Source organism: Lepus europaeus, chromosome 11 (assembly GCF_033115175.1).
Source record: "Lepus europaeus isolate LE1 chromosome 11, mLepTim1.pri, whole genome shotgun sequence".
In the NCBI taxonomy this organism is placed as follows: Eukaryota; Metazoa; Chordata; class Mammalia; order Lagomorpha; family Leporidae; genus Lepus; species Lepus europaeus.
This window is the reverse complement of record NC_084837.1, coordinates 28552510-28569089: the sequence shown is the minus strand read 5'-3', so window position 1 is coordinate 28569089 and position 16580 is coordinate 28552510. Positions and strand designations below refer to the sequence as shown.

At 37.2% G+C, this 16580-nt stretch overlaps 1 protein-coding gene across 1 annotated transcript in view; it reads right to left on the bottom strand.

Annotated features, from left to right (window-relative positions):
* MDGA2 (MAM domain containing glycosylphosphatidylinositol anchor 2) overlaps positions 1–16580 on the bottom strand; it is a 916038-nt gene that overhangs the window by 223315 nt on the left and 676143 nt on the right. Inside the window, 1 exon segment of the mRNA XM_062206573.1 lies at positions 11806–12135. Within this exon segment, the coding sequence (XP_062062557.1) occupies positions 11806–12135 (330 nt within the window).

Genomic DNA, 16580 nt, shown 5'->3' with positions numbered 1-16580 from the left:
CTCCTGGCTTCGGATCTGCACAGCTCCCGCCATTGCGGCCATCTGGGGAGTAAACCAGCAGATGGAAGACCTCTTTCTCTCTCTCTCTCCTTCTCTCTCTGTGTAACTCTGACTTTCAAGTAAATAAATAATTCTCTAACAAAAAAAAATACATAATGAGTCTTCCTGATCTGAACACATAGAGGCATCCCACAAAGCCAACCAAGAAAGTTGAATTAGTCCTGCCATGGCACACACTATTTGTATGTTTGGGTATTATCATAAAATGACATACAATACAGATAACACAGCTCTCATTCTGTTTCTGTGAAGTAATGAGTTTTAGACATCCCTAAATACATCTCTTCCTCCCTTACAAGGATGACAAAATGTCAGTGCTGTCCATTTTCACAAAGGTCAGGGTGTTGCCATGAAAACCAGGGACCAGTAAGTTTAAAGGAGCTGTCTGATCAGGTTAATTATGTTTCCTTTCTTGTGGATGGAGGAAATCTAAATTGAAAGGAAGATAAACTGTCAATTATATATAAAATGCATTTTAAGAGAGCATGGTAAAAGAAAGATGCTTTAAAACAGTCCACGATTCATTATACTTTCTAGAGCAACTGTTGCTCACAGTGGTAAACTCTTCAATACAGAATGGCCAGAAAAATCTATTTACTTCTACAATAAAAAGGCCATTTGTCTTCTGGTAGAACCCATGTGACATTGCTAGGCCTCTTATAAATGATCACTGTGGACAATGCCTGTGGCTTACGAATTCCCTAATTACACCACTGATTGTGTACCGCTACATATGCCTTATCCTGGGGAAATAGACACGATTGTCACTTTAATAAACGTTTTGACATAAAATGAAGGTAATTGTTTCGTGTTTTGTCAAGAGCAAATGAAAGAGCCAGAGCACACAATGTTCCCTCAACAGAACAGGGACACATCTTCTTCAGAGAAAATGGGATTTAATGATCAGATCCGTTAGTAGATAACTGGTCAATTAAAAAACAGGAGGTGAATTCTCTTTTAACACATGAAGACCTTATTAACAAACGTTGTACTGATGCATGATTGCATTTTATGATCCATTCTGGTAAGTCTATAGAATTATAGGGTGCCACAATAAAAATATTTTAAAACCTAATTTTAAAACCACATAAAAACTCATGTAATGCCATTGATTGGAATCATCCATAACTCATGGTAAGCTAACATGTGAATGTGAACAGAGTTTAGTACCATTTTATTAATATGGTTCTGCAGTGCATTTTATTTCCCAGCAAGAACATTTCTGTTTAAATGTCAACTAAATATATTTTGTTTGTAAGTATTATTATTTAGATAGACTTAGTAAAATTGGACTATATATATTTCACTTCTACTGGTTCATGCTAAATACATTTTAGACACAGACATTTGAACTGCTTATGATTTTATTTCTACTTCACATATTTAAATTATCAGTATATTTCATATATGCATAAAATGTTTTAAAAATACAGTGACATTGTGTCTACTCACATATTTTTAATGTAGTCACTGTTACTAGTAGAGCATCAATTAAAATCAGGAAATTCTGTTTTCTCTACTTGTCATATGCCTGAGAAGAGTCTGGAGAACTCAGTTCCCCTCTCCCTTGCAAATGATTGTCAGCCTTTCCAAAAGCTTTCAAACCTAAGCCTAGGCTCTCTTTGGCTGACCCTCACCCAGTAAGAGTTCCCAGGTTAAATTACTTTGGGAAAGAAATCAGAAGACAAACATGATTTGAGGTATTTGGATTCACTCACCAAAAATACATTTGTCAAAGTATAGATCTTAGGCCAAAATATTTTACATGAGTTCATTCTATTGAGAAACTATCTTGTAGAAAGAACTCAGGTTACTGGGGCTGGCGCTGTGGCATAGTAGGTAAAGCTGCCACCTGCAGTGCCAGCATCCCATATAGGTACGGGTTCAAGTCCTGGCTACTCCAGCTCTCTGCTGTGGCCTGGGAAAGCAGTAGAAGAGGGCCCAAGTTCTTGGGCCCCTGCACCCACGTGGGAGACCTGGAAGAAGCTCCTGGCTTTGGATCGGCTCAGCTCTGGCTGTTGGGCCAATTGGGGAGTGAACCAGTAGATGGAAGACCTTTCTCTCTCTGCCTCTCCTTCTCTCTGTGTTTAACTCTTTCAAGTAAATAAATAAGAGAGAGAAAAAAAGAGAGAGAGAGAGAAAATGGACTCAGATTCTGCATCCAGAACTGATCTTTGTATGATATTTCATTTCTCTAAGTTACTCTGAGGCTTGGGAAAATTAGCTTTGGTTGCTAACACTGAGGTATCTCAACTATAAAATGAGTAAAATCACAACATCTACCCCTCAGTATGACCTGAGGACTCAATGAAGCATCGATTGTAGTGTTTAGTCCTGCAATGAAATTCTGATACACACTCCAGACACCTTGGTTCTTCTGTGTGTATGTAAATAAACAGGTATTCTATTTGATATGGCCTGTAACTTTGAAACACCACCGCAAATGGAAATGCTTTGTTTCTGAAATAGGGTATGGGTATGTGTATGCATATTTAAACTACACACTTATCATCCATGCATTATTTCTGTGTTTGTTATACAGCTATATAAGTCTTTTTTTTTTTTTTTTTTGACAGGCAGAGTGGACAGTGAGAGAGAGAGACAGAGAGAAAGGTCTTCCTTTTCCGTTGGTTCACCCTCCAATGGCCGCTGCGGCCAGCGCACTGCAGCCGGCGCACCGCGCTGAACCGAAGCCTGGAGCCAGATGCTTTTCCTGGTTTCGCATGCGGGTGCAGGGCCCAAGCACTTGGGCCATCCTCCACTGCCTTCCCGGGCCACAGCAGAGAGCTGGACTGGAAGAGGGGCTACCGGGACAGAATCCGGTGTCCTGACCGGAACTAAAACCTGGTGTGCGGCGCCGCAGGCAGAGGATTAGCCTATTGAGCCCCGGCCTGCTATATAAGTCTTTTAAAAAGATACTTCCCCATAGACAACGTGCTCTCCATCTGCAAGTTGCAAGGTTTAGTATACTTTCTAGAGGAGCTATTAACACTTATGCCATGCTACTCCTGATGACACATTTCAAATGCAGTCTGGTAACAATTTAAACACACAAACCTAAGTCCAATGTTTTCAGGCAGAATGCCATCACCTTGATAGGGACTAGAAGAGCTCTGACTTAGCCTAAGGGTGCAAACATGACTGGTGGACCACCTGTGTTCATGGGAGGGCCTCCCCCTCCTTTCCTGAGTGGCACAGGACACCAGCAAGCAGAATCTAACATCCTAACATTCTTGGACGTGGCATTTTTGGACCAGGACTCAACGAAAACAGTTACATGGCCAGCGCCAAGGTCACTTGGTTAATCCACCGCCTGTGGCTCCGGCACTCCGGGTTCTAGTCCCGGTTGGGGCACCGTTTCTGTCCCGTTTGCGCCTCTTCCAGTCCAGCTCTCTGCTGTGGCCCGGGAAGGCAGTGGAGGATGGCCCAAGTGCTTGGGCCCTGCACCTGCATGGGAGACCAGGAGAAGCACCTGGCTTCAGATTGGCGCAGCGCGCCAGCCGTAGCAGCCATTTGGGGGGTGAACCAACAGAAGGAAGACCTTTCTCTCTGTCTCTCTCTCACTGTCTAACTCTGCCTGCCAAAAACAAACAAACAAACAAAAAACCAGTTACAAATGTTCCTTGAGTCCCTTCAAGGATATTTTAACACTTGTCTATAGTCACCATTTTTATGCAAGATGCTTATCAAAGGTGTGTGAATGAGTATCACAATCACTGGAGAAAGCAAAGGGAAATGTCCATTTCATCCATATTTTCCGTGCATTCTGCTGGCTCCGGTACTAGATTTGGAACCTGACATTTTAAGCTCAAGTCAGAGTAGAGCTGTAGGAAGTGAACAATGTATCTCAACTTTTAGATACCATTTTCTTCTCTGCAAAATAAAAAGCTGTTAGATAATCTACAAGAACCTCCAACGTTGAAAATCTGTAATAATTAAGACATCTAAGAATATTTTTGAAATGTCTAATGAAATAGGTAGTGGAGCACCTCCCTCAATAATCTGTTATTTCTATTTATTTATTTAATGAAAAACAAAAATCAGAGCACATAAATGTCCCATAATTGTACCTTTAAAATACCCAATTAACAATTTTCTAAAGTTTCCTAACTCATTGATAATAATGAAGGAGCAAAAAATTAAGACTGAAATTTCATGAGGCCCCTTTAAACTTTAACATGTATTCATCTGTAAGCAGATTTGGGAGGGAAAGTTTTCAGCACTATTGATAGTTATAGTTCCTACTCTGGAATCCTTGATGAAATAAATGTAAGGAGTGGGTTATGAGCAGGTTTAAGCTGCCACATGTATGCCCATAACCCATATCAGAGTGCCTGTAATCAAGTCCTACATTCACTTCTTTTTTTTTTTTTTCTGGATTTGTTTATTTATTTGAAAGGTGGAGCAACAGAGAGGAGGAGAGACAGAAACAGCGAGATCTTCCATCTGCTGGTTCACTCCCCAAATGCCTGTAACTGCCAGGGTTGGGCCAGGCTGAAGCCAGGTGCCAGGAACTCCAACTGAGTCTCCTAGGTGGGTGGCAGGGCATAGGCACTTGAGCTATCATCTGCTGCCTTCCCAGACAGAGGAGCAGGTGGCTGGACTGGAAATGGAGCAGCCTGGACTCCAGCAGACAACCAAACAGCATACGCTAGTGTTACAAGCAGCAGCTTAACACATGGTGTTGCAATGCTGTTCCCCAACCTCTGCCTCTGATCCAGCTTCTTGCTAATGTACATCCGGGGGGCAACAGATGATGGAACAAATACTTGGGTTCTTGCAACCCATGTGGGAAACCTGGATGGTGGTCCTGGCTCCTGGCTGTGGCCTGGCCCAGCTGATGTACTTGTGGGCATTTGGGGAAAGAATCAGTGGATGGAAAGTTTTTTCTTTCTTTCCTTCTGTTTCTTTGTCTTTCAAATAAACAAATACACAAAGAAGGAGTTTAAGACATTACATATTGTAAAATGAAAATTAAAGATACCATGTATCAATGAATCACTATAATACCTTTTCTCTGGTTTCAGAAAATCTAGGATTCTAGAGATCTTGCTATCACCTGGATCAAAATAGTAATCAAACTACTAGTCTATGGATCTGGACACATGGCTGCTTCTGTTTAATTCTGTTGCCCAGTTGCTAAAGGCAGATTGATAGCGTCTTCTGTGAACATAAACATTTGAAATGTTATCAAGTTACATAATTAAGTGAACATAATAGCAATTCCCATATCTCTTCCTTCTCTTCTTCTCAAAAGAGCCAGGGTTAGTATTGAAACTGTAGCTTCAAAATACTATTTCCCAATTTATATTCTATTCTTAACTATAAATCTGATGGATTCAGTTTCTATCCATCACCTCAAGAAAATATTTGTTACAAGACTTCAGCTCTAGTAAATTACTGCTGGTTGTTACAATTTCAAGTGCAAATTATGGGAATAATGATTTTCAGTTCTCAATAGATAATTTTATATTCATTTATGTAACTTTTAAATAGACGATATATCCCCAAAGCTTTGATAGAAAAGATGAAGGGTACAGAAAGCAAAATTTGGAGATCATTTCTCAGTATCACTGATCTGTTTTATTTTAAGGTAATCTGGGAATTCAAAAAATGCTTAATTTCACTACATGAAGAAAGTTCTCAACATGAGATAGCATAGAAAAAAGATAACTAACAATTGCTAATGTGTATCTTCTATCTAGAATCTTTGCTCTGACATTAGGGGAAAATATGTGGACATTTTAAAATATAATAATCCAGGGGCCATCGCCGTGGCGCAGTAAGTAGGTTAATCTTCTGCTTACGGCACCGGCATTCCATATGGGTGCCCCTTTTAGTCCCGGCTACTGCTCTTCCAATCCAGCTCTCTGCTATGGCCTGGGGAAGCAGTACAAGATGGCCCAAGTCCTTGGGCCCCTGCACCCAGGTGAGAGACTGAGAAGAAATGCCTGGCTCCTTGCTTCCGATCAGCACGGCTCCAGCTGTAGTGGCCATCTGGAGAGTGAACCAATGGAAGGAAGACTTATTGTTTAACAAAACCAACAACTGGCACAACTTCTTAAGCTGTGGTTCCAGTCTCTGCTAGTTCATATTGCATGCTTATTTGGACAGTCTTTTCTTAAGCATGGTGCTTGTACTGGTTTAAATAAAATGTTAACATAAAAAAATATATAGCCAGCCTTTAAATTTATATTCTCCCAAAAATAATGAATAAAGATATTGATATTTCTAAATACAACTAAAGCTAAAATGTTGCAAAATTTCATTTTTTTAAATGATCTAATTGAAAAGAAGGTTACTACAATGGTTATTTTCTGTGTTGATCTTTCAGGCTATCTGTGCCTGTTAAAAAAGTTGGTATAAAATCTGAGAATTGAATCTTAATATTTAAATATTATATTTAAACTCTGATCCCTTCTTCTCCCTTCCTCCCTCCCCTCTCCTTCCATCTCTTTCTCTCCTCTCCATTTCAGGTATTTTTCAAACTTACTTAAGTGTGAGAATAAACATATTTAGAATACTTTGCTTCCTTTGCCATTTTCTTTATATTATTTTAAGCATGTCATATGAATACTATTTATCTAAATATGGATTCCAGATAAGTCTCGCAGACACTCTGCACTTTTAGACTGTTGCATTTACCCATCTCCTCTATGGACAATCTGCATCAGCCACTGAACAATGCAGGATTTATACAAGAGAACAGAAGACATAATTCAAAGAATATTTAATAATTCTTTAAAGCATTAGAAATTTTAATAGAAAACCATTCACATTTTTAAATAAAAACCCATTTAAAGAGAAAACTTATTTTCAAGTAAGTAATGTTAAGCATGTAATATTCTTGGTAACTTTTATAAAACTAAATATGAATTTATCTAACTGTGTCTACCATATAGTCTGATATTAATATCATTACTTACTAAAAACACAAATGAATTATATATTTCTATGAGTGTGCTTAATCTAATATTTTTAAAGAATGTTCTATGTATACATTTTAGTGAAACACGCATGCTCAAAAAGAATGCTATTTCAATATGCAGCATCTCTCCAGAAAATTCACTCAGCACAATCACAACTCAGGACTCTGAGATTAACACAGTAAAAATACCTATTTAGTCACATTTAGTTACAGTCCCAATGGTACAAGTGAAGAGAAACAGCTATAAAAGAAAAATGATAAAGGTTGTAGAGGAGGTAATTTACTGTTTTGTTTTTAGGGGACAGTTTCCCTAGTGACATCCTGCTCGAAATACTGTGATTCTTCCTGGCTCCTATCAAGGACAGATAAAATACCCCTTCCAATAAACACAGAAGTCAGATGGTTAAGAAAGGAATCTTCAAGAGATAAAGAGCAAATGTAATCTGTGTGAAGCCAGTGCTGCTGAGGCCAATGGGAAAAGTGACCAATGAGCCACACAGAAAAAACAGCCCATTATCAAGATACTCGAAAGTTCTCAGGGCATCTCATTTTTTCTAAAGGTGTGTTTTTCAGTATGCCTTCTCAATTAGACAAAATGTTAAAGAAATACTAGAAACAGATGTATAAGGTAGATGACGGAATAGGGACTACAGCACAAAATTCTGTTTGTTAGGAATGAAATGTTTGCAAAGGCAAAATAATCTCAGGAATCTCTGTAGCATAGTCCCATTCAATGGAATATTCCAGCACTAATGTCCTCACAAGGCAGCCAACAAACTGACACGTAAAAGGGGAAATAAGACAGATGTCGCCTCAGTCTTGAAACATATCAGTGTCTGTATGGACAAAAATAGGTTAAATGTGGGTTTAATTTAATTACCTAGAAGTCCATAGAGTTTAATTTTCCTATTTTTTGAATTCTTAATTAATAGTGTTTCAAAGGTGTAGGCTAAAAGTCAACAATCTATGGCCTGTGGGCAAAATATGGCCTACCAACTGTCTTTGTAAATAAAGTTGTATCAGCATACAGCTGTGCCCATTTATTTATTGTCATGGCAGAATGCCCATTCTAACCACCGAGTAGAACAGTTGTGACAGAAACCATACAGTCTGGAAAGCAGAAAATATTGACTGTCCAGCCCTTGACACAAAGTTTGCCAACCTCTGATAGCCATCATTAATTTGGAAGTCATGGATTGTACTTCATAATTTTGGATTCAAGGAAAGAAATTAAATTCTCCCTATCCAGTAACCCTGGTCCTAATTATATAACTTTTGACTGAATGGATGCTTGCTCTGCCCAGAGCATGGCCAGGGCTGCTTCTGTCACTTGTATGACTTCTTCTTACATAAAATAACCATCCTCCAGTGGAGTCATCTTACAGAACTTTGGATTTAAGCTGCAGACTAATATGAGTTTCTGTTCTTTCTTAACTGTAAAAGGGCCAAGGAGCAAATGCAATTATATGGAGTTGTTCATTTTTTTTCTTTACTCCCTTGCTCAATAACTGTTCTTATTCATTGCATACTGTTGTCCTATGTTTTCCTGAACTTCCATGTCAAAGTTGTGAATTCTTGCACAGGCACTGGTCAACTTTCACAATGACAATGCCTAGACAGGCAGTCAGCAGCAATGTTAAAATGTGAGGCTCCTTTTCTCAGTTGGTCACCACTGTGCACCTATGTTTATGTTTCAGTCTTCTATTAGATCCTCTACATCTGGCTTCTCCACATTTTGCTTCCTGCCATGCAGAGTGCCCATATCCTTAACAAGGAAGAAAACAATCATCCAAACCTTATTCGCTATGTGCCCAGCAGATGTCTCAACTGTGTGTCATGGAATTCCAATGATCACATCTTATTCTTACATTTCCAAGGTGTAAGAGCTTCAGAGTTTACTATAAACTAATAACTCAATGGCATCATTCAGAGGAATACCTGTAAGCTAATGAGCACTTGAGGATTTTACCATGGAAGAAAACTGGAGAAAAGAAGAAGGTAGTACTAAATATTAATGTTACTTCTTTAAAAATTATATTTATACAAATGAATAATGATCTACTGCCATGTTTTAAGAATTTTTGATTTATACTGCTACTTAAATTTTAGGCTAAATTCCTGTGCTATTCTCAGCAACTATCTGAAGCACTTTTATTGTACAATACTGAATTATAATACTTGTTTCAATAGCTTAACAACAATGAATATCATGTATTTTTAGATATCCATCGTCTAGTCAGGTACAATACAGCTCAATAATAAAAACTGTAAAATTGAAATAAACACTATTAGTTTATGTTAACTAATATCAAGGCTATAGTAAAAGCAAGAAATAAAGAATTACTAGTATTCCTGGGACTTTCTTCATCCTGTGTATTTTCTCAAATCTACTCTCCTCCTGTCATACCAAAATAAAACTTCCATCAAGATATTAAACCAAATGTCAGTTTTCTATGAAACTTTCTTGCATCCACATTGACAAAATCATCCACAAGATTTTACCAGCAGCATGCTCAGACTTAAAGCATAGTAGCCATCCGATATACTTGAGGTCTAATTTTTCTCGACAACTCTAGAAGAATCAGGGATGTCTGTAGTAGGTAGGGGATATCAGGGAGGAGTGTTATGGTGTAAGATTATATTTCCTTTTTCTCTAGCATTTTTATCTTTGATTCTGAGACAAACTGATAATAATCACGATCATTTAATTTTTACAAGTAATCTCTTATTACTAAGAGGTAATTCTTGAGTACAATGTACTTCCTGATAATTTTGAAATTTCCTTTTAGGATTTTTGGAAATTTCATGAATAATGCTGGTCATCTTTTCTACTTTGCCATTGAAAAACATAGTATCATATAGGCAACAGAACTAAAGAAATTAAAAGTGAACTTTAATACTCATTTTGTAAATAACTGTACAATATTCCTTTTGTTTTCCCTGATGTGTGCTCCCTCTTTTGTCTAATTTTAATAGCATGTGAACTGTGCTCCTTTCAAACAACTCCTTTCAGATAGAAATATTGATTCCTTGGATCTGGTCTTTTAATAACTGGTGCTGAAAAAGAAACAGCAGAAAAAAAAAAAAAGCCAACAAATGACCAAAGAGAATGCTTATAAAGAAATGTAGAACAATTCTTGAAAAATGTACTTCAGAAATAAGAATGCATGATCCTGAATCATAAAAAATTGTTTTTATCCTAACAGAAAGACCAGATGTGGGTTGTCATCTCATACAATGTCACATAGCAAACTGATACAATGATCAATAGGTAGTTACCAATTAATTGAATACTTAAATGAATAACTGGACATAGCTACAGTTTTCTATCAGATACCATAAATAAATCCATCTCCTAGTGCTAAGAGCAATATTTAAATATCCATTAAATTTAAAAATGTTCTTTTAACCTAGAAAAGGACTAATATCTGAAACATACTTTTCATTACCTTCATTTTATTTTACACTAATTTTAACTAATAAAAATGGAATACCCTTTAAAATAAAGCAGAATTGTGAAAAGTTAACACATTTTATCAGCCTGACGTGTGGAGCTAGTGCCCTCAAGGAACAAAATCAATCCCATGCGCATGGCAATTTGCACCCAGCAGAAGGCACAAAGTACAGGTGAGTATATTAACACTCAAGAGTCAAAACGCTGTCTGACTGGAAAGGAAAAGCCAATTGTTAAATATTCCTCAAAACAGAGTACGCTTACAACACTTGCACTCTACATTTTCAACACATATCATTCAAGAATTGTCAATCTGGTAACAGGTTGGCAAAACACAGATAGTTTGGAGTTCTGTGGATACATGCAGATCATATCTCACAGAAGCACAGGACCTTCTATCGTCCTGAGGTTAAACTAGTGTGTCCTCCAATCCCCTCCCTCGACATTTTTCTCATCAACAGACTCATATTAAATCAAGAGAAAATCGCAGCATGGTTTCATCTTTAACCTTAAAGGAAGGAAATTCAGAGCAATACATTTTCATATTTATTTCCATTGTGACAATACTGTATCACAGGATTCTTCAAAATGTAACATCTGATAACCACCTTAACACAATTCTTATTGGTTTTTACTAGTGTAACACATACTGGTCTTTAAAAAAAGAAAAATTCATACTACAAAAAATTACATATACATTCTAGAATATATGGGCCAACATAAACTTACCGTGAAAAACTATACATAGGTTTTAAAATTTTTGTACCGAAATTAACTGATCTTTGAATTGCACTTTTCCATGAACTTTCCAAAGCACTCACATCTATTTTGTATTTGAACAGTCTTAAATTATCTCTCAATATTTTCTTCTTAGAACAAAATAGTTTCTGTCTATAATTTCTGAAGACCATCTTAAATTTTTAAACATTCTTTTTTCATTTATCAATAAAATTGTAGGCTCCATAGGGGGTAATTAATGAAAAACTGATATAATTTAACCTAGAAACCTATATATATATATATATATATATATATGGCCATTGGAGAGTGAACTAGTGGATGGAGGACCTCTCTCTCTCTCTCTCTCTCTCTACCTCTTTCTCTCTTCCTCTCTTTCTCTCTGTATCTTTCTCTCCCCGCCTCTCTAATGCTGCCTTTCAGATAAATAATTCTAAATATACAGATGTATAAAGTCACAATGTTTCATGAATTCATATATTTATTGACCATTTAGAATAATAGGAATTTTTTTTAAGAATCTTATAAGAAGAATGGTCTTACTTTAACTAAAGATTATTTCTTTTCTGGCAAAACTTAGTTTTCTAAACCTGAATATCATTTCAATCATAAATACGTGCCTTACCTGTGCTGCTGGATATATTAACATCAATACTGATATCAGAGATCCCTCCTCCCTTCAGAGATGCCACACATGTGTATGTTCCAAAATCTGTGAATTTTAAATCAATGATGTCCAAGTTGGTTGTTCCGGGGTAAACATCAGGATCAGTCTGGGTGATAACCATCCGCTCAGAACTTCTTAATGGACGGCCATTCTTAAACCAACTAAATGTCAACTCCTCAGAAGGAACAGCTTCTACTTGGCAAGATATTTTCACCTCACGCCCAATCTGGATGTTGTCATCTTTGTGATAAGGATCTGGTGTTATCCAGAATCGTCCTTTTTTTAATGCTAAAATAAAAAAAATCCATAAGTGGTTAGTGTTACCTTCATAATTTTAGAAATTCATTGACTGCAGGTTCATCTCTGGGCTGAAATAAAATAAAAAATAAAATATATACATATTTCTTTGCTATTTCTAAGTAGTGTGCATACCAATAAACCTCATTCAGGCAATCAAATAAGCTAAACCTTAAGACACTTAGAGCTCCAAGCACTGATTTTATAAATTGCATCTGTTTCTCAGTGATATTAAAAAGTAAACTTTTAACCTATGTATAATTATGCTTAAAAAATACTGCCACTGCATTTTGAACAAATGATGGAATCTGGTACCACCCAGAATTCCGTATGGATGTCAGTTGGAGTCCTGTCAGCTCTACTTCCAATCCAGTTCCTTGCTAATGGCTTGGAAAAAGCAGCAGGATGTGGCCTAAGTGTTTGAGCCCCTGCAGGCATATCAAAGACCTAAAAGTTGTTCCTGGCTCCTGGCTTCAGTTTGGTCCAGTCCTGGCTGTTGAGGTCATTTGGGGAGCAAAGCAGTGGATGTAAGATTTTCTCTCTCTGTGTCTCCTCCCTTTCTTTCTGTAAATTTGCCTTTCAAATAAATAAAATAAGTCTTGAAAAAAAATGATGCAATCTTTATATTAAATCACTGTATATTCAATTTCCACTTAATATGTAACACTCTAATCGACACCCATCAATTATTGGGTAATTTCTTTTCTTTTTAAGATATATTTATTTATTTGAAAGTCAGAGTTACACAGAGAGAGAAGGAGAGGCAAAGAGAAAGAAAGGTCTTCCATCTGTTGGTTCATTTCCCAACTGACCACAGCTGTGCCTATCTGAAGCAAGGAGCCAGGAGCTTCTTCCAGGTCTCCCATGGAAGTGTAGGGGCCCAAAGACGTGACACAGATTTTTTTTTGTTTTTGTTCTTTTGACAGCTAGAGTTAGAGAGAGAGAGACAGAGAGAAAGGTCTTTCTTCTGTTGGTTCACCCCCTAAATGGCCACTACGGCCGGCACTGCACCGATCCGAAGCCAGGAGCCAGGTGCCTCTTCCTGGTTTCCCATTCGGGTACAGGCGCCCAAGCACCTGGGCCTTCCAGGGCCACAGCAGAAAGCTGGACTGGAAGAGGAACAACTGGGACTAGAACCCGGTGCCCACATGGGATGCCGGTGCCGTAGGCAGAGGATTAATCAATGAGCCATGGCGCCGGTCCCCCATGGGCCATTTTATACTGCTTTCCCAGGCCACAGCAGAGAGCTGGATTGGAAGTGGAGCAGCCGGGACTAGAAACGGCACCCTTATGGGATGCCTGCACTGCAGACAGTGGCTTTACCCACTACACCACAGCGTGGGTCCCCTGGGTAACTTCCAAAATAAATTAAGTAATATGCAAATGTCATACTGAAGGAAATTCTTTTAAGGTTGTACTCGCTGTTGACACATAGTTTGGTAAAAATTTAATCAGTTCACATTCATGAGGTCTCTTCATGTACTGAAACAAGCTAAACTGAAGGAAAAAAACAGAGCTTTGCTACGAACTGCTCTTTTCTACCATACAGAAGCATCTCCAGTTAGAAACTGCCAGCAGGCTTCTCATACAGACAACCAAAAGCACCTTTGTGACAAGAACTGGAAAACATACAATTTGTATCCTAACAGCAGTGCTTTCCAAACTCAAGGTCAGTGCTGTCCTCAAGATCCGGTCAGTGGTGAGGACTACCAGAAGTCCACTGGGGAAGCATCAACAGGTTTCCCAGGGACCTGAACTCTGAACGACACCCTGAGACTCAGCATTGAATAGCTTTCTCCTTTCTCCAACAGCGATTCTCCTACATGCACAAGGTTCTTTTTTCCAATATTCTCTCCACTTTCCTCTGTTTCCACATTGCTATCCCTACCTGATAAAACACAATATATGTAGTGCAACACAATGACCAGAATATTGGCCACTTTTACCACTAAGCCAAAATACATAATTATACTGTTAAAATCCACATCATTTTAGCGGACCTGCGGACAACAAAGCCTGTGCAACCCTTTCTGGATAACTGTTTCTGAATTTAGCCACATTTTCTTGTTAGTCCAACATAGCCAGGATACATCAAGGAAATCTATAGAAATGTTCAGAATCAACTAGAAATGGATACATTTTTAAATCCTGAAAAAAATACTTCTAAGTTTTTACTCTTTAGCCTCAAATATTTTCATCCATTTTCTGATTTGCATCTTGATGATACACAAATGAGAATCAAAAGCAATATCTGCACCTTCCATTCTACTCAGGAAATATTTTAGGGCTGCTCCTGAAGAACAAGCACTACAGTATGTCCTGATTACATGTGATAAACAAAGCAGACACAGGACCCTCATTCTATTATCTATAGTTGTATAATCATATTTTCATAGGCAGTAGGATATGACTTCACATTGTATCTGCCAAGGGAAATGTGAGTAAAATGCTTATTTGTAGATATTATATTTGTTAGATAACATTCTGTACCTATAATGCAATCATAATTAGAGTTTTATATATAAAACAAATCATAAGAACACAGAATATAGTTTTCTTTTGTAAATAGATCTGAAAAGAGCATGTCAAGAACATTCACTCTTGCTAGCACCATAATACTGAAGTGAGAGTTGCTTTTCATTTGCTAAGAATTTTCCTTATCCTATTTCAAGAAAGAAGTGGTAAATATAACTAAAATTTCTGAACAAGTCAAAATTTGTTTATAATTCATATTCTATATGTTAATGTATTAATAATTTCCAATTATTAATATAAGAGTACATATGGGAGTACTCTTCGGAATAATTTTTATTACAAAGTTACATGTTATACATCTGCAAACACACACAAACTCATGTCTAAGTGATTAATATTTATTTACCATGCACTTACTGATCGCTAGTTCTGTCTGTGGAGTGGCCTATTAAAGTGAATAGATAGTGAAGAGAACTGCAAGCTCATCAATTTAGATTTACACTACTAAACAACTCAAAACCACTGATAAAACATATTAAACATTCACGTTACATCTTAGAAAATTTTTTAAAAAAATAATCTTTAAAACTCAAACTAAAATGTTCATTATAAATTTTATAAACAATTAATAAATACATTGAAAATGTCATTTTTCATTTCTATGGAAAGCATTATATGAACTCAAATACACTTTTAAGAAAGAATGAACTAACTGCCAAAATTGTTTGTTGATATCTGTATCAGATAAAGTTTTAGCATAAGCCAACCATCTAAGTCTTTCTAATGACACAGACTCCAAAGAGAAAAAGAGGGGCAAATCATTCTGTTAAGCAAGTTCCAGTTCAGGAATACTGAAAAAAATCACAGGAATCATTTGACACCAGGGTTGGGTCTCTGTATTTGCTTATGTTGTCCTTGTAACAAAATAACTGCTTCTCATGTCTGATACTCTAAGAAAAAAAAAATTGGGTGAAGTGAGTGTATGTGCATGTGTGTAGACATCTCTCATAATGGAGTACAGAAAACTTTTTCATTTTGACTATTCAGAAAATGAGTAAGAATACAGCCCTGTAAATGAAGGACTTCTGAAAATTTACCAGAGCCTAACCTGCTGAAAAACAAGGAAGTTTCAAGAAAGGTCAGTTAGAAAGTTCCAAGAAAGGTCAGTTTCTGGGAAACTGCAACTTAGCAGATAACAGGGAATACCAGTTTGGAAACCCCCTTGTGCAATGGTTAAGATAAGTAAAACTGATGTGTACTGAGATAAGTAAAACTGCTGTATACTAAGATAAGTGAAATTACTGTAAACAAAAACCCCTTAGTATTCACTTGCTTAAGATAATTTTGTGGTTTTTGCCTTTAAATACTGCCTATAACCCTGGTCCAGTACCTCACTCTCTCAGGAGGGAGGGGTCCGTTTTGCGCAAAATGTAAATAAACTGCCTCTTGTGTTTGCATCGCTGGTGTCTGGAGTCTGAATTTCTGGGTCCCCAGGGTGCTACCAAAGACCCCGCCAGCTTTGGGTCCTTCATAAACTAGATAGGAGTATGAACATTGAGAACTTCAAACCTAATTATTTTTTTCCAATTCTATGTGATCTAAGATGGACGATCTAATTTTTATGGGTTAAGCGTGCCATTTGTAAAAACAGGAGGTGACAGTATAAGGCTCCTCAATCGATTCATTCTGAGAAATGGATGTCTAACAACTGTAGTTGAATTTTGAAAATATAAAGTGTTTATAATAGTTAGCAAGCTGGAAGGCAGTTTCCTTCATCTATAATTACTTTATTTTTCAGTGAACAATTGATAGTAGTTCATATAAAGTTAATTTAAAGTCATTCCCAGTTAAGATTTCAAACTCTTAAAATCAATCTGCAATTAGTGCTGAAGTACAATGAGGGTCCCATACACTTAAGAGACTCTGTAGAACTAAAGAAATTCTAGGGAAAAAGAAAGAAG